The following is an 18,915-nucleotide window of genomic DNA, read 5'->3' on the forward strand; positions in this document are numbered from 1 at the left end:
GTTCCACATAACAGGACATAAGTCAAAGCCTGAAATAAAGGCCAAACTAGAGAGTCCAATGGGAACTTTCCTCCCCAGTGCAATTCGATGGGGTGGGGGGGTCATCCAGACTGGGACAACAATGTGGCCCAAAGTGTTAAGGCTTCTCTGCACTGGGGTCCCAATCTGAACCAATTCCTCCTGTGTCAGCAATTTATTTTTAAAAAGCCATCCATGTGATTCACTAGAAATTTCATAGAGAGTTAAGTTATACCTGAAAATTTGTCCATGTCGTTAAAAGGTAAGGCATACACAAGCTGCTCTTCAGTCTGCTTTAACAAACTGGCTCCAGGGATATGTTGTCTGATCAAAGATGCTGTACCTTCTGTGTTACAGTACCTGTCTATGTGCATACTAAGGGGGGATACAAAATATAAGCATTTTTTGTTTACAAAGCGAGTCTCAGTCTTGTTTTTAGAAACAATTAGGAATAATAACATACTGAAAGCCGACTTACAAGAGAAATTGTATTTTCCTAATCCAACTGAAGAACAAAATCTATAAGTATGTATCCATTTTCTAATATTCCAACAAAGCCAAAGGAAATATCAGCAGCCAGGGCCGGCCCACCCATGAGGCAAGGTGAGGTTACTACCTCAGGCGGCAGGATACACAGAGGCAGCAGATCCCAGGGTAGATCTTTATTCCACCCTTCTTTGTTCTGATGTAGATCTTCACTCACCCGTTCTTCCCTGGGTGGGAGGGGGCATGCCATTTTGTGGTTTGCCTCAGGTGCCAAAATATCTTGGGCCGGCCCTGTGAGCAGCAATATATTGACTTCATTAGGTTTAATAGCATCTAACCCTGGGCTGGGCTGTGGCCTTTACCACACACAGTGAAACAGGCTTTCGAACTACAGATACCTCAAGCGGTAGCCAATCCCCCATTTTGTTTTAAGGAACAGAGAGGAGCCAAGGCATTTCAGCATTCCTTGAGAAATCACAGCTTTCCGATCTAGAAACAAAAGCAGAGGCTACCATCAGTTATTCCAGTTGATACAGTAATAACCAATGGAGTAAAAAGCTGGTCATATTGCCAAACACATATTTAACAAACAAAGACCCCACTTCCCCCCAAAATGTTTTGCACTTGCCAGCAAGAATGTCTGCTTCATCCATGAAATGGGTACTGAACACCGTCACGCGATTGGCTTTTCCGTTTTTCAACAGGTTCCAAACTGTATGCCGTGAGCACGGATCCATGCCAGCAGTTGGTTCATCTAAGAGTAATACCTGAATTATTGGCCAAGGAAAGCAATAGATTGAATATCTAGGTATTCATTTCAAATTGCCAGTGAGATTATTAGCAATAAGGCAGGCACTTATCCTCACCACCATCATACAGTCATCTCAATTCTGAGTGCTGGGGGATAGGTACCAAAAATGGCACCACTAACGTACAACAGGGAGCTATCAGCATGCTAGAGGTAATAGCTACTTGCTCCATCTAAAAGGTAAAAAAGGTAAAGGACCTCTGGACAGTTAAGTCCAACCAAAGGCGACTATGGGGTGCGGCGCTCATCTCGCTTCAGGCCAAGGGAGCCAGCGTTTGTCTGCAGACAGCTTTCTGGGTCATGTGGCCACCATGACTAAACCGCTTTTGGCACAACGGGACACTGTGATGGAAGCCAAAGTGCACAGTGATACCTATTTATCTACTTGCACTGGTATGCTTTCAAACTCCTAGGTTGGTAGAAGCTGGAACAGAGCCAACCTTCTGATCGGCAAGCCCAAGAGGCTCAGTGGTTTAGACCACAACACCCCCCACATCCCCATTGCTCCATCTAATGACAAACTGATTGAGTGCCTTTCAGTTTGGATGCTCCACAAGCACTGTATTTCAGTTGTCAACACTACAGGAAAAAAGCATTATAGTGCTGAGCTGCTGAGGTTCCGGGCTCGTCAGCTGGAAGCTGTTAGAGGGAGAGAGAAAAACTCCCAATTGCTTATTCCTCTACTCCCCACAATTCTGGAAGCTACCAACTTATTTCCTTTAATACTGAACTTTGCAGCCCAAAAATGATTTGAAAGAGGACCCTCAACAATAGTGCTAGATACAATAGACCCTCAAGAGCACTCAGTCTCAAGACAGATGTATGGGGAGGTGGACATAAGTTTTTTGGCAAGTTGGGTATACAGAGATGGACATACATTTCCAAGAGCATTATTGAGTTCCTTGGTGGTCTATTGGTTAGGATTCAGCACTCTCACCAAGAGTGTTTATTGCAACAGAACTGGATGTAAAAATCCCAGTCAGTTCCAATAAACCACAACGCTTGGCTATTTTGCATTTTCACTTTAAAAGCAGAAATAGGATAATGAATGGGAATAATGAATATGCACTGTAAAATGTTTCTACAGATGCTTAACTGTTACATGCAAGGCAAAGAAACATCTATTTTGCATGCGGAAGACAAAATATTATGGACATTCAGTTCCGCTGCCATTTACCTTTGGATCTCCAAGAATCGCAATTCCAATTGACAGCTTCCTTTTCTGTCCTCCACTTAACTTTTTTGCTTGGTTATCTTTTATGGGCTGCATATCCAAATCTAGTAAAACTCTCTGGACCTTTAAAAATAAGGATTAAAAGTACTTAGCGGTAACCTCAATTTACTGGGACATCTACCAAGCTTGCTTAGAAAACATTAAATATAATATGTTGACCTTAATTAAACATGATTGCATGCACTGTGCAGCTTGCATCCAATTAACTCACCTCTTGTATCATATCATTGGGGGGTATCCCCTTAATTGAGGCAACTATTGACAAATTTTCTTGCACTGTTAATACATCAAAATATATATCTAACTGCTGGCAAACTCCAGTTATTCTTCTTGCTTCTAACATTTCATCTATTTCAGAAACTCTATATCCATAGATTGATGCAAAACCTAATGGGGAAAAAATACAATTAAGATAGGCAATGATGCAGAAAAGAAATCTTAAGACAAAAAATAGTAAGTGTGGACCACTGGAATTGCAGCAGGGACTTAGCTGTATAATAATAATAATAGTAGTAATAGTAATAATAATAATAATAATAATAATAATAATAATAATAATAATAATAATAATAATAGTTTTATTATTTATACCCCATTCATCTGGATGGGTTTTCCCAGCCACTTACAGCATATCTAAAAACACAATAAAAACATCAAGCATTTAAAACCTCCTGATACAGGGCTACATTCAGATGTCTTCTAAAAGTTGTGTAATTCTTTATCTCCTTGACATCAGAAGGGAGGGCGCCACTACCGAGAAGGCCCTCTGCAGGAGTGATGCAGCACTCGTTGTTCTATGAATTAATTCAAGTAGTTCTACCTGTTTAATTCTTCCTAGAAAGACTCTTTCTTTTTCTTTACTAGTCCCCAGATCAGATAAACTAGACACATTTTGATGATTATTTACCATCAGAAGGTGGACACAATCCACAAAGAATGTGCATTAAGGTTGTTTTTCCTGTTCCACTATGTCCAAGTAATGCTGTTATTTGACCCTCATATATGTCAAAGGATAAACCTAAAAAAAGGAAAGGAAAGGAAAGAAGAATGAAGTGATTTGGGGTGGGGGTGAGGGACAGAGATAAAAGCTGTAAGAAAGTGCTTCTACATGCCTCCTTATTAAATGTTCGAAACCCTGCCATACAGAGTACAGTCCCACTCACCCTTAAGAAACTATCACAACATAATATAACATATATTAGTTAATATATTTAAACTTCCAGAAGAGTTAATAATCAGTGAGGTTTAAGAGAAGCTTGTTCAAGTGCTATATCATTGCTTCTGCTGTCCCTATATAATAAACAGCAGCAACCGAAGTACAAGGACTCCCACTTGTGGCAGAGGGATGAAATTCTTACTTTTTAGAGCCTCGACAGTTTCACCTTTCTTAACAAATGTTTTCTGTACACAGTTGATTCTGAAAAAAGACAAGCTAATTTTATTTTTTTAATTTTTTTTATAAAAAGGTAACACAGAACTCTGGCAGAATTTCCCTAGCAAAATAAAAAGTGAACAGTATAAAGGGATCAATATTTATTTTACCATAAATAATGGTTGCTTTGGTTTGCAGTGAAAGCTAACCTGCATATTCAAAAGAACTAGTTGGTTCACAGTAACATGCGGAAACCACTACATAACATTTCTTACACGACATTAGTTGAACCATGAAAATAATTGCTACTTGCAGTAGCTGCACATTCCAATCACTGAATCACTGCTACTTCAGACTTGCCTGATGTAAAAAAGGTAAAGGTAAAGGACCCCTGGACGGTTAAGTCCAATTAAAGGGAACTATGGGGTGCGGGGTTCATCTCGCTTTCAGGCCGAGGGAGCTGCCGTTTGTCCACAGACAGCTTTCTGGGTCATGTGGCCACAATGTCTAAACAGCTTCTGGTGCAACAGAACACCGTGACCAGTGCCAAAGCGCACAGAAATGCTGTTTACCTTCCCGCTGCAGCAGTACCTATTTATCTACTTGCACTGGCTGCTTTCAAATTGCTAGGTTGGCAGGAGCTTGGACAGAGCAATGAGAGCTCACCCCGTCGCGTGGATTTGAACTGCTGACCTTCTGATCAGCAAGCTCAAGAAGCTCAGTGGTTTAGACCACAGTGCCATCCGTGTCCCATGCCCTGATGTATTATTAACTGACATTAGCAACAGAAGCTAGAATGAAGCATAATCAGTCCATACCTGATAGCTTCTTTCCCCTGAAATTCAGAGGATACCGGTTCAATTATCTCATTGAAATCTAAGGTCCCATTAATGCTGCTCTCATACAATTCTTTATAATTTCTGGTTCGCTTTAACCAAAACGATGGTTTCAGGAAGAAAAAAAAGTTTCTCCGCAGTCCATATTCTCCTGAGAAATAAAAAAAAGAGAGAGGAAGAAAGGCCTGTAAATATTAACTACAGGCTGATCAAAGCATATCAATGCTAGGTGCTTTTATGTTCACTGATTTCCAATTATGGCTTACCGGTTTTTTAGATAGCTGAGAAAACTGTAAGGTTTATTCGGGGTTTAGGTCTTTATTAAGGAAAGTTTGTCAGTACTACAGAGCATGCACGTCCTTCAATTATCAGCATAAACTAATGCCCAGTTGCTCTGCTCAAATGAATCAGGAGATACGTGTATTTGCCTTTTCTGAACCCAACAGAAACACATATTTGGAAGTATTTATGGAACCATTTTGAACAGCTGCCTGGGAAAGTTGTTTCAAATTTATTTACGTTCTCGCAACACGGCCATGCAAATTTCACCCCACAGACTGGGCCAACCTAGAGGGTAAGAGCGAGAGGCAAAAACTAGCGGTGGGTAGTGCCCATTGGGATTAGTATGACGGGAGACAGGGAGGTCAACAGCAGGTGGCGCCAAAGCCAAGCAGAGCCAACTAATTCCACTCTTGCCCCCATCCTCCTCCCTGCCGAGTTCTGCAAGTGCAGCACTGAGACTAAGGAGCAGCAGTCTGGCAGACAGTGCCACCCCCAGGACAGGCTGTAAGGCGGGGGGGGGGGGGGGGACGGACGGGGACTGGCTGATGGTAGACTGAGTTGGTGGAGAAGAGCTCCATTTGCCCTAATGGATCAGCCTCCATTGGCAACAACCAATCAGAACTCAGTTGTCTCGAGTCCATGCTATATATGGCTCTAAGATACAGAGGAAACTGAAGGTAAAAGTGTTCAATCTTAGGAAACGCAAATGGCTATTGATTCAGTCCCCACCATGACAGTGTAAATCAAAAGGAGGTTCTTTTCCTTTTCGCCAGGGCTAATGAAGACCAAACAGAGGCTCATGCTGGTGTTGGCAGATAGCAAACTATCACACGCCTAATTAGGTGTCAGCATACATGCCTCTCAATTCCCAAACAATCTCTTTTTAATTACAGCCGCCAGTTTATGCCATGGTTCACCCCCTCTGTGCACTTGCACCTCGAGTGTACACACTGCATAGTCACCTGCTAAGCAAAGCTAAAAGAACCACATAATTCTGGGGCATGTGCAAAGGCCCCAGCCCATCCAAGCAGTAACAACAGATTCCCACCCAGGCAACTTATCAGGCACACCAGCTTACCTCCAGTAATGCATTTGTGTCAAATGCCTTCAGACAGTTGTTCGGGAATACACATCTGCTGTCTGTGCAGCTGCACTATGCTTTGCATTGCACAATACTAGTGGTGCATATAAATCCTTCTTTCACCCACGAGCATCTCTGGCTCAAGATCCAGGGGTGGAATCCTATTTATGCTTTCTCATTCTCTCTTATGAAGGATGGGGATAACCCACTGAACAATTTCCCACTTAACTATTAGAACAGGGATGCACCTATACAGGTGGGCATTGAACCGACCGGATGTTGTCCTACCAGATGCTACCAACTTTATGCTGTGTTAGGCAATGTTTAGCACATACGTGCGTGTATGCTAAAACCAATCATACCTGGAATCACCTGATCCAGGTAAAGTGCTAGGAGTAGATAAAGCATGCTGTCCAGGGCCAATAGTGAAAGTGCAATGACTAGAGGGTAAGGACCATGGCTTAAATTTGAGAAAATGCTTCCTTCTTCATAATCTTCCAGATGCATCACCTGCAAACAAATACAGAAGTTATAGTAATCCAGCGTATTTCCTTTTAATTCTTGAATGATTCTGTGTACATTGCAGCAGCCTTTGGCTATGTGCAATAAAACTGACTGACTATAGAAGTTATAGATACTATGGAACAGAATTACTTTATTTAATATTATCAGGGGAACTTTTCTAACTGGCCATCAAGGCAGCCCTGTTTAGGGAAGTTTTTAATGTTTTATTGTGTTTTTAATATTCTGTTGGGAGCCGCCCAGAGTGGCTGGGGAAATCCAGCCAGATGGGCGGGGTATAAATAAATAAATAAATGAAGAAGAAGAAGAGGAAGAAGAAGACGACGACGAAGAAGAAGTTACAGTTGTTATTTGTGTGAAACTGGACACACAACACCCTGCATTTTTGAGAGGAAACAATGAGCTTCAAAATGAACCATTAATGATTGTTGCAGGTAGAGTGAATGGCATCCCATGGGGAACAGAGTAAGCACATGTTCCATGGGAAATGAGAGCTTGAACATTGCCCCTGTAACAGGAATGGTGAACCTCCAGACCATGATATCATTTCACCCAGACCTCAGCGGCCTCACCTCAAGCCATGCCTGCTCTGGTCAGCCTAGCAATGATACAACAGGAGAGGGGACCAGAATACCTCCACCACAGTTGGGAGTGGGGAGTGCAACTTTGCAACTTCCCCAATTCCCATGGCTTCCTTGGCTGCCTCCTCTTGGCTTGTAGCGCCGTGAGGAAAGCAGGGATGTAAACAAGCACACTAGCCCAAGCAACAAGGCCACAATGCCACACTCAACCCCCCCCACCCCCACATTCCATGACTGAGAATCCAAGCCAGGCAGCTGGCCTGTCTCTACTTAGCTTTGCATAAGAGAGGGAGGGGAAGAGGAGAATAGAAGGGTATGAATGTGCACTTATTCTGGTCCTACCTGCCGTATTTTGCTGGAATGCAGACCCTAGCAGGTTCCAGCTGAGGTTACTCAGAACATGGAAGGAGAAAGGTTTATATAGTGCATGGGTGGTGAACCTAACCACTGACTATCTTGGGAAAAGGTTAGCAGTCACATTCTCACAGCGGCAAAACAGTACACTTAGTACAAATGTTTACAGCAGAAACCTCCTTTCGGAGGGCTATCTATGTTTGTTGTTTTTGCTTAAGTCCTCTGGCACCTTAAAGACTATTATGATGATGATTTAAATTTGTATACTGCCCTTCATCTGAAGATCACGAGGCGCTTCACAAGATAAAAATACAAAATGAGAACACAAAATACATAACAAAACAAAAACAAAAACAAAAACCATTAATTCTCCTACATCAATAATTGTGCAGACACATTATTATTGGTTTGTATAATAGCAAAAGGAAAAGGCTAATTAGAGCGATGCAAATGACAGGAAGCCAGTGTAATTTGTCCCAGAGTAAAAAAAATGCTTTGGGACATATCCCAGGGTTGTTGAGCTATTTGGGGGGAAGTTGTTAACATTTGGCCGGTTTTCCGAAATTCCCCTGGGACACTAGTTGAAATCCCGGACACGTCTGTGAACATCTTATTCCTAACTCCATTCAGGAGTAGGGCTGATGTCAGGCTTTAAACAAGCCTTTAAAATACAAGTTTGACTAGGTCATGTGACTGAGCTCAAAGGAGTTTGGAATAACGCTAAGTCTTCCCCTGCCCTGCCCCTACCATACCCACAGAATGCCCTTTGGGGGGGGGGGGACTTACCCTGACCTGACTTCAATTCAGCAGGTTTCAGCTGGCTATGGGACTTATACTGGCATATCTCCAGCTGAGCCAAGATGAGGGAATTCAGCTTGCATAGCCCTGGCTGAGCCCAAGATCCAGCTATTCCAAATTTACTCATCCCAGAGAGTGCTGGGTGTGGGTTGCAGATTTATTCTGGCTCTGGTCCCCCCCCAAAATATCTGCCAATGTTAGCTGATGAGAAAACCATTGATAATAAACAAGCAACATGTTCACTGCAAGTTTAAGAAATGACAACTCCGTGTCACACATTTTTTACACTGAGGTGAAATCTTATTATCCTATCTGGTATTTAAGCGATAGTGAAGTTACTATTCATGGAAACCCATATACCAGCACTGATTAAATAGGGAACTTTACTAACCTGTGCAACACCAACCAAAAATGTGCACTGACACAGAGGACTTAGTAACCAGACATATGACTTTGGAAAATCCTCCAGCAGGACGATTGCCAGGCCCACAAAACCAAAAGCCAGGGTGGTCAGAAATTCAACCGTACCGACATATTTTGATTTTTTGAAGAGAGGGGTCAGCATAAATGCAAAGAAAACCTGAACAGAAACAGAACATTTATTTCAGTGCACAAGAAACCTCGATTAAAATTGCTGAAATCATAATTTGTGTAGACAATTTGGAACAATTACAACGTATTGCTCTCTTAATATCTATAATGTACCTGATCCAAGAAATCAACTGGCCATCATCCTGAGGATCTTTTCCTAAGAGTGTTATAGCTTTTGATATGCTGGCTGAATTTGCACATGATGTTAAACCATTGTTTACTGTGTGCATGAACAGAAATGAGACCACACAAAAACCTGGGGTCGCATGCTAAGGTCTTTGCCAGTTACATTTCATTTTTGACAACTTGTGGCTTGTCATGACATGCAAACGAGGAATCGTGGTTTGAAATGGACAGTGATTAGATAAACAAGCCAGCTTCATAGCCTATTGTTTGAAGATGTTTGTTCTGAAATTGAAAAACCAAAACCCCTGGCCTCACAGATGATAAATTTGTAAATAAATTAATCTTAGTATCCACAGAGTGCATTCTGCTACCCACCATTGATTTATTTAAATGCCTGCAAGCATCAAGAAACAATAAATCAGGCATAGGCAAACTCGGCCCTCCAGATGTTTTGGGACTACAATTCCCATCATCCCTAACCACTGGTCCTGTTAGCTAGGGAGTTGTAGTCCCAAAACATCTGGAGGGCTGAGTTTGCCTATGCCTGCAATAAATTGTTTAAAAGTCAAAAGACTTAAAACACTCAGGAACTACTGGAATATTCCGGGCCCACTAAAAATCAGTGGTAATGTTTCCAAGATGAACTGTACCCTTGGCTAATGGATAATTAATAACTCTTTAAAAGCTGCCAGCTTAAAATAAGACTGCAGTGAATAAGTAATGCAGTTCATTCTAATATCAGGGAAGGGTTATGTGGTAAGTAGCCATTTGAATACATTCAACAGCAAATGAAAAATAATGTCTGCCAAAATGTATAAACAAATGTATAAGCAAATTCAGGACCTCTTACGTCAAAGAGGTAGGGTACCTACTGCTATTCACAGCAGAGGAAAAAAACATATCATAAACAAATCGTTTATGCCAATATAGCAAGAAGGACTCCAAAACACAGTACTCTCAATATACTGACAATGAGCACGAACACATACACACACTTACGGAAGATATTCCATATAGGAAAAAAAGAAGAAATATCACAAAGCTGCTACTTTTGGGAAAGAGCGAAGAGAATGTTGCAATGACCGACATGAGAAGGGACATGACAAATATCAGACTGGTATACAGTAGGACCCAAGAAAGCCTAGAAAGAGGAGAAACACAATGAAAGTTCATGAATTTCAAGGTCATCTGTACAACTATACAGATAAAGATACTTTTTCTGTGAGTCCTTTGAATGGTCATCTGGGCACGTCTCAAACCTGGTTTCTGTACCTGAGAAGAGCAAGTTGGGAACTTTCTAGGAAGGCCAAAGCCTTCCAATCTCGGTTCTGATATAGTTTGGGGCTAAAATTGCCTTTGCCAACTATCTACGCTAGATAATAGACAGGGAAGTAATGGGGTCCCTCTTAGTTATACTAGAATGCTCAGTGGCTTTTTATGTCACTGGCCATTATGTCCAACATTTGGCTTGGAGACACCATTTGGCTTGGAGACACTGGTGAAGTGTCCCCAGAAGGTGGTTTGGGGGGACCACCGTTCACCCCTTTGGCATTGGCCTATTTTGTCCCTCATACTATTTAGCATCTTCACGAACTCACAGGAAATGGTGGGCCAGGGATTTTGACACCCAGCAATATTTCTCCATTTCATCTAAAGCCAAAAAGGTTCTACATCATTGTTGGGGTGGTTTGAACGTAGGCTAACAAACCAGGGCTGGAACAAAACAAGACAAAATTACTGTTGGCCAACCTGAATACAGTTGGACTTACTTTTGAGTAAACATGCAAAGGATCGTGTTAGAAGAAATTTTGTAAGGGAACTGACAGAGGGAAGTTATCAATGCTGTTATTGTAAGAACAGCCAGAAGAGAACCGAACTGGAAGGTGCTTGCCCTGTCTCTCAATTCACTGCTCTATCCAAACAGAAGGGTAGTTCTAGGAAAATCCTGAACTTGCCCAACATAGGTGCAGAACTCAGGTGCGATACCCCAGAGACCATGAAGAACAACAAACTGAAGCCAAATGCAATACATGCTACTCAATGCTGCACGAAGTGATAAGGCCCTAAAATGAGCCCTCGCGTGAATCTCAAATGAATGGAGCACATTGTGGCACAGATATTGAAATGAGTTCAATAACATTTTAATCCAAAAGGTTCTAAAGTACATAATTCTTCCGAACTCTTTCAAAACAGCTGTCTCAGAAATTCTGCCAATGTATCTAAACCTTTGCCAACTATCTGTGTCGGCCCAGTATACCTGAACGAGTGTCTCCACCCCCATTGTCCAACCCAGACACTGAGGTCCAGCTCCGAGAGCCTTCTGGTGGTTCCCTCACTGCGAGAAGCAACATTACAGAGAACCAGGCAGAGGGCCTTCTTGGTAGTGGCACCCTCCCTGTGGAACGCCCTCCCACCAGATGTCAAAGAAATAAACAACTATCAGACGTTTAGAAGACATCTGAAAGCAGCCCTGTTTAGGGAAGTTTTTAATGACTGATGTTTTCATGTATTTGTAATCTTTTGTTGGAAGCCGCCCAGAGTGGCTGGGGAAACCCAGCCAGATGGGTGGGGTATAAATAATAAATTATCATCATCATAATCATCATCCTTTGGCTCAAGATAAGGAAAACAACATTGATGGGGGTGGGGGCAGGGGGAGAGAGAGAGGTTTCCTTTCCAGACCTCTCCACAACAGAGGAACTGCAGCAGTCAGAACTAACCCTGCCCCCCCAAGACCAGGGCTACATAATGGTACCCAATCTAAGTGTTAGTTGACCTCTGGAAATGAGGTATAAGATCCAGGCCTGGGGAAAAAGTTTGCAAGGCCTCTTGTAATTCATATTGAGCAAAAGGGTGGCAGCATCATTAGGATAACAGGTTTTTCTTTGCCATGCACCATTGGATCCATTTTGGAGCCTTTGGCAGAGCTCATATCAATAATGGTGGTATATGAAAAATCAACAATGGCTTTGAGAGTAAGCTAAGCCCTTGTGATCTGTTTGTCCATGTTTGTGGTAGGAGGAGGAGAAATGCTCAAGGTAAGTCTCCTCCAGACAAACCACATGCTGTAAACCATGCTAACCCAAACCACAGCTTAGCTCAAAGTAGCAGGATTAGAAGGAGCAAAGCAGCTATGATCTCGTCTCTGAGAGCCTACGCAATCACACTAAAACATGGCTTTGCATTACTATCCATGCTGTTTACTTAACATCAAAGAACTAAGGCACATACATACCAAAAGGCAGTGTCGTGGAGACCCATGATCATTAAAAATTCTTTCAATTTCTTCTCCTTTTCTGCCACGATATGAATTGCCAAATAATAACCAAAGGGGGAAAAGGCAATTACTAAATAAATTAAAATGATTGCACGAGGGAAATTGTCTATTTCCATAATGGCAGACTCTCCCATCATGACCGCGTTTGTTAGTTTCAGGTCTTCCAATAGCGAATGATTAGTCTTCAGCTAAAAAAGAAAGAAAGAAAAGGAAGGGAATGTTAAAATCAGTTTCTATGCTGCCCCTATTAAGTAAACTTTAATTCCAAAATCATTAAAACAAATATAACAATATGTGTGCTTTAACCTAGTTTAGTAATCCAGCTATATCCCATGGAACTCAAACGTTTTTGAGTTTCACAAAACTGATTTCTTCAATGCTTGCTTGCTTTATCTATTTTACTCTATGAATCTTGGGGTTCTTGAGCAGAGGAAAAGTCAAATAAATTAATAAAAAATGAATTTCAGACAGAAAACATGTCCATACTGCAACCTGTGACGCTGCATTATCACCAACTTTTCAGGTTTTCCAAAAACTGATTCATATCTATGTCAAAGCATTCCTGGAACTAGTTCAACATGCCAAAATCCACTTAAAAGCAAAACAAAACAAAGAACGGCCTTATTTTATTTTTATTTTATTTTACCCATATAAACCAAATAGCAAAATAGAACTTCATGAGACAAGCACATGAAAACTAAACCAAACCAAAACTGGCATGGGATGTTACATTCACAAGCAAAAATGATAAATGCTCAGAAAGCATCCATACAGTGCAGTAGAAGTAAGTTCTTTTTGAGTTCTGTGAGATTCTCAAGTGCTTTGTTGTGTTTATGGGCTTCCAGTCTTGCTTCCATGTCCAATTCAAAATGCTGTTTTTGACATGATGGCGGAGTGATGTATAGAAAATTGCATTACCTGTGGGTAAATGTTTCATGTAATATGATTTTCATGTGTTTGTTTTTTTGAAAGGGAAACAAAGGCCACCTTTTTTTGCCTCTGTTTGGTGAGATTTTATCGAATACATAAAAAAATTAAAAATTACATTTGTCCCTTCTCCAAGCTTCTCAAGAAATTTGGGATAAGTAACATCTAATTGGTTGAAAAATTTTCTTGATGTAATACAGAGCCTTTTATTCTTGGTTCTCCTTGTGCCTCTAATGGTTTCAGTTATAGGTTGATGTTTCTGCATATCTTGTAAGTCATGTGTGCCATACCTCTTGTTTTCTCATTTCTTATGATGATACTCTCCACCTACCTGTCTGCTGTATCTTATCGAAAATATCCAGTTAACCAACTTTATCGACACATAACACAGTTAATGTTGCTTGCACGTATATCCACAATACCCATTTGGGTGGACGTATATGGCATAACTCAGAAAAAAACGTTTTATATTTGGCTAACCATTGGCCTTGATATCTTTATGGAAATCATCATATACACTTGATTGATAGTCACCATGAAGGCAAATGTTATTGCCATTCATTTGAGCAAAAGCCCTCCATTATGTGAAACGCCTTACAATGCAAGGAAGAAAGTGCAATGATTTTTAATATATCAACTCTTCTTGAACAACAATGATTCAGGGCATTTCACATTCTCATTCTTTTCATTTACCTGTATAATTGCTGCATCAATACTGATCTGTAGAGCAGTGAATCCATTGCGCCAGTACGTTTCAGCTTCACATATCTTGGAAGGGCTTGGGCAGCTGGCTGTGGAAAAACAAATTCTAAGATGAGAAACCTAAACTTTCTCTGTTAATTAGCCAAAAGCAAAAAGGCTGACATAAATTCTGATGGCAAAACCCTATGAATTTGTTTTATTGTCACCGAGCTAGATTTTGCCCAGTGATTCTATGCTATGGGAACAAAAATGTGGGTTTGGTTGTCTTACTTAATGCACTCTTCTACCTAAACACTCTAGACAGCTTCAAAAAATACATTCAATAAAATAACAAAGAAAAAGCATCAGCAAAAAGATTAGCAGTTGCTCAACCAAAAACAACTGTCTTGAAAATTACTGTTGCAAGTTGCTCCCATGACTAAAGCTGTAATATTATAAGGGGTACACATACAGTGGTACCTCGCAAGACGAACGCCTCACAAGATGGAAAACCCGCTAGACGAAAGGGTTTTCCGTTTTGGAGGCGCTTCGCAAAACGAAATTCCCTATGGGCTTGCTTCGCAAGACGACAGCCCATAGGGAAATCTCAGGGACAGCGGGGAAGCGCAGCGCGTCTTCCCCGCTGTCCTCGGACCTCCTCCGAAGCCTGGCGGCGGGGCGGGGACACCTCCTCTCGCCACCGCCGGGCTTCGGAACGATGCCCCGATGCCGGGCGGCGGGGCGGGAACCTCTCCCCCCGCCGCCCGGCATCGGAACGATGCCCCGATGCCGGGCGGCGGGGCGGGAACACCTCCCCCTGCCGCCCGGCATCGGAACGAGGTCCTGGACCTCTTCTGAAGGCAGGCGGGGGCAAAAGTCTTTGTCCCCCCTGCCTGCCTTCCCAGGGGCTTTTAAATCGCCCCGGACAGCGGAGACGTCCTCCGCTGTCCCGGGGTTTTTTAAAATGCTGGGGGTGGGAAGAAAGGCCCTTGTTCCCCCCCCCCCCAGCCTTCAGAAGAGGTCGGGGGACAGACTGTCCCCGGACCTGGTCTGAAGGCGGTTTCCCTAGGAACGCATTAATTGATTTTCAATGCATTCCTATGGGAAACCGTCCATCGCAAGACGAAAAACTCGCAAGACGAAGAGACTTGCGGAACGAATTAATTTCGTCTTGCGAGGCACCACTGTACATACATACATACATACATACATACATACAGGTATTACCTCTGGATTCCATATAAATTGCAGATACTGGAACCTTTGCAGGAGGAAATCTGAGATGGTAGGACATAGAATCCTTGAAAATCACACCCACAAATTTTCGAGGGTTACGAAGATTAGCCTCTTGCATTCCCTCCTCACTTAGAAATTCTTCTGTAATTATTCCTGCAAAATATAAAAGTCTCTCTTAGCTACTCTCAACTATGGACATCTATATCAACAGAAGGACAATTCAGTACATTAGCTGCTGCCTCATTTGTTAGCCCACAGCCTAGAAGGCCGTTTTTGTTTTTACAAATACCAGTATGTGCTGGAAAGGGCAGCTCTAGCTTTTCAGGCAGCATGGGAACCCCTGAAGTTATTCAAAGCAACAGACAGCAAAGTGAAAATTGTAAACTCGTATGAATATCATGTCCTATACATGAGCCTAGCAATTGTATGCTTCAAAAATAGAAAAGTGCTTTTTCCGTGGACCGATTCTATAGATTAGGGCTCTGAGCCCCTGGCAAATGAAGTGCAAGTGTTTTCTACTCAAGCAACTGGAAATATAATGGCAGAGCCCAGATCTTTTGCTCTCAAGTAACATAAGGCATGGGGGCAGGTCACTTAAGACTCAGGATGCCAACATCCCTGGAGGGATATTCACCCAGTTTTTCCAATAGGAGAAAGACAAATCTTGAACTTGTTTTCTTTGTTCCTGGAAGGTATAGCTGCTATGTGGCTTATTAATGTGATTCAGGCAGTGGCACAGGAATAGTAGTGAAAACTCCCTTGGTATGCAGCAATGAGAACACTGTATTCTTCAGGGCCTCTGAGGCAGCCTTCTAACATCAATGACAAGTTGAATAGTGGGAAACAATGGAGAACAGCACATTGGGAGATAAGATTCTAGTGAGAGAGAAAAGAAACCTTCCTCCTTAAATATGTCTGTCTGAGACCTTATATGTCGCTGTGCTGGATGCAAGAGGGATTCAGTAGTCGTGTAGGATTAGATACTATGAACAAAATGTGAAGTCAAAGGCTTTGAGAATGTAGTGTTTATACAGGAGAAACACTCTTCCATGCAGAAAACGTACCCGATAAATCATTCTGATAACTGCATCTGCCAAGTAAATGCAAAGGGAAAAGGCAAAACACGTTTATGGAACAAACAAAAAACAGAGTAGAATGAAAGCTCACAATACCTTCTGTAAAGTATTCTGCAGACATTTTGTGCATGATTTTTCTTGTCTCATCATTCGCTGGTGTGTAGCCAACAATTAACTCAGAGATGCTGGAGTGATCCACAGAATAAAGATCAGAATCAGGCACCTCATCATATTTCTTGTTTGGATACATCATGCTCATTAATATTAGCCAAAATAAAAAGAAAAGTGGAAGTAGGACTTCCTGCACAAATGAAATGAATAAGTTAAATGGGTAACAGTAACTAACAGTAGCCACCTAAGGCTGCATTCCTGTAGCTAACCCCATGGTAGGCAATAAGCTTAAATATGCATAATAAACAGGACTGTACCCTTTGCACAAACTTGCTCAGTATAAAAGAAGTACATCAAATTAATCAACATTATTCAGATAAATTCAAAACCCTTAGAAGCAAATAATCATGACTAGTGGGTACAGCATCTCAACAGACTTAAATGAGAACCAGCGGGAGGGAAATTTGTTACACCAAGTCTGGGGTTGGTGCAAAATTGCTCTGTCAACAGCTACACCCACTGCAGATTGAAAGGGTATAGGATATGGCATGTCTATTCTACTCTAGCAGCACCCATGTCCTTTGCATGATTCTGCCCCATTCTGGCAGTTCCATTGGCAAATGCTCTTTGCAGAACAGCTCTTGGTCTACAGCATTGCTCCTAATATTGTCTCGCAGTCAGTGTGCCCTTGATGATTCATAATAACAAAAAGCACAGTCAGCTGCAGCATGGGTAGAAAAGCACCAAGGCTTCTCCTGAGATTGTGGCAGTACTGAAATGACGGTGTGATTACAGCAATTCACATGGTTACACTGTTTTCCTACTGAGCTCATGATAATCATCGTATACATTCCTTATACTTGCAAGTTCCACTTTTTAGAAAACGTGGAGCACAAAGGATTAAAATTGGCTAACTAAAACACTGCCTTTAGCATAGCCCATCACATTTAAGCAATTTTGTTTTTTGATGAAGGAACCCAAGGGCAAATCTGAAAGATCTCTTTAAAACACAGCCCCAAGAATTAAAGCAATGCCGTTAAACCTTCAGCAACATTTTCAGATAAATCTAGAAAACACAGACAGCCATAAACATTAGAATACTGCTGTTCAGCTCACCTGAACACTGCTCTTTTTCGTCCTCCATTTAACTAGGCAGTTCTTGTATAAAAGAGCTCTGGTTTGTCGCCACACTCCCACATGTCTCGGAGCATCTGTAGGCATTTTTCACACGTGGCCTGAAAAGCAAGCAAAAAGCATGAGGCGTGCTACATAAAACGAATTTGTACCTTTTAAATGCCCAATGTGCATATTATTAATTGTAGAATAATGAGCAGACTCTTACAGGAGCTTTGAATAATTTCATAACTACCCAAGGCTGCCTTCCATAAGAGTTTTCCATCAAAGATTCTACACTATTTTGAGTCATTTATTACAAAATTCAATTATTATTTTTTTGTAAATGTCAAATGGGGCGGGGGTGAATCACATATTTTAAGCAAGACATCACAGAAACTAAGAAACTAAGGGAGCAATCAAGAAAGAATAATTTAAAAGTCTAAATTGGAGGGGGAAATGAGGGGAGACTTGGTAGAAGTAAAAAACCTTTTGGTATCATAACATAGGGCCTGTGGAAGTTTTAAAGACAAATATGGGTGGTGAACACAAAAAGGGTCCGTATCCCCACACTTCAGTTAATTTTGTGATGAACAAACAACCCTCCAAGTCCAGATGTTATAACACTATATTTATTTAGCAGAATTCCATCAAGCTTTATGTTTGCACATGATCAGAAATACTCTTCTCTCCAGCCAGCTTTGCAAGCACAGGAAAAGCTACTACAGTGGTACCACGGTTCTCGAACGTCTCCATTGATGAAAGTTTTGGAACCCAAACACCAAAAACCCAGAAGTAAATGCTTCTGTTTTCGAATGCGCCTCAGAAGTCAAACAGCTTCCGCTGAGTGTTTTTCAATTTTCTCAACTGAATTTGCAGACAGCCCTTTGCGCCTCAGTTTTTGAACGTTTCGGAACTTGAACAGTCTTCTGGAATGGATTACGTTTGAGAACCAAGGTACCGCTGTAAAACTGGACTTAACAATACTAAAAAAAAGTGCCCCAATGTTACCGGGACATCCCAGATTTACATAAGCAACCCCAGCTTCTGAAGGTAATCCTGGATGTCCCATTTTGGCCAACACCACCACTGCCACAGTCTCCACCTGTGCTGGTGCTGCCCTAGCCAAGGCTCTGGGCTTTTCCAGAAGCGTGCTGACAACACACTTCTGCTGCACCACAAACTCCACCTCTACCGCATCATACAATACAATAGTCTTTATTGTCACTGTCCCATATAGAACAACGAAATTGAAAATCTACATCAGACATTGAGAAACCAACAAGCCTGCTATCCCAACCTGGTTAGCCCCCTAAAAACTCTGATACCCCATAATTAAATACAATATACTCCCATAGAGACTACCTTACACTGCTTTTAAAACCCAAATCGCATTTGAATAGAA

The 18,915-nt window shown here is 41.7% G+C and overlaps 1 protein-coding gene across 6 annotated transcripts in view; it reads right to left on the minus strand.

Annotated features, from left to right (window-relative positions):
* The window catches only part of LOC114588407 (cholesterol transporter ABCA5-like), a 55,783-nt gene that overhangs the window by 28,674 nt on the left and 8,194 nt on the right, over positions 1-18,915 (minus strand). For 5 of the 6 annotated variants that reach the window (XM_028713711.2, XM_028713683.2, XM_028713719.2 and 2 more), the window contains 16 exons: positions 17,514-17,632; positions 16,383-16,587; positions 15,202-15,363; positions 13,987-14,084; positions 12,325-12,554; positions 10,089-10,230; positions 8,764-8,952; positions 6,480-6,627; positions 4,737-4,905; positions 3,905-3,963; positions 3,454-3,564; positions 2,758-2,933; positions 2,490-2,609; positions 1,133-1,271; positions 903-993; positions 254-393 (listed from right to left, as the gene is read on the minus strand). In XM_028713711.2, coding sequence (XP_028569544.2) covers positions 254-393; positions 903-993; positions 1,133-1,271; positions 2,490-2,609; positions 2,758-2,933; positions 3,454-3,564; positions 3,905-3,963; positions 4,737-4,905; positions 6,480-6,627; positions 8,764-8,952; positions 10,089-10,230; positions 12,325-12,554; positions 13,987-14,084; positions 15,202-15,363; positions 16,383-16,587; positions 17,514-17,618 — 2,284 coding nt within the window. In that variant the 5' untranslated portion in view covers positions 17,619-17,632. Of the gene's footprint in view, positions 1-253; positions 394-902; positions 994-1,132; positions 1,272-2,489; positions 2,610-2,757; positions 2,934-3,453; positions 3,565-3,904; positions 3,964-4,736; positions 4,906-6,479; positions 6,628-8,763; positions 8,953-10,088; positions 10,231-12,324; positions 12,555-13,986; positions 14,085-15,201; positions 15,364-16,382; positions 16,588-17,513; positions 17,633-18,915 lie in introns of those variants that run through there. The other variant, XM_028713734.2, reaches the window with a different exon arrangement.

Source organism: Podarcis muralis, chromosome 2 (assembly GCF_964188315.1).
Source record: "Podarcis muralis chromosome 2, rPodMur119.hap1.1, whole genome shotgun sequence".
In the NCBI taxonomy this organism is placed as follows: domain Eukaryota; kingdom Metazoa; phylum Chordata; class Lepidosauria; order Squamata; family Lacertidae; genus Podarcis; species Podarcis muralis.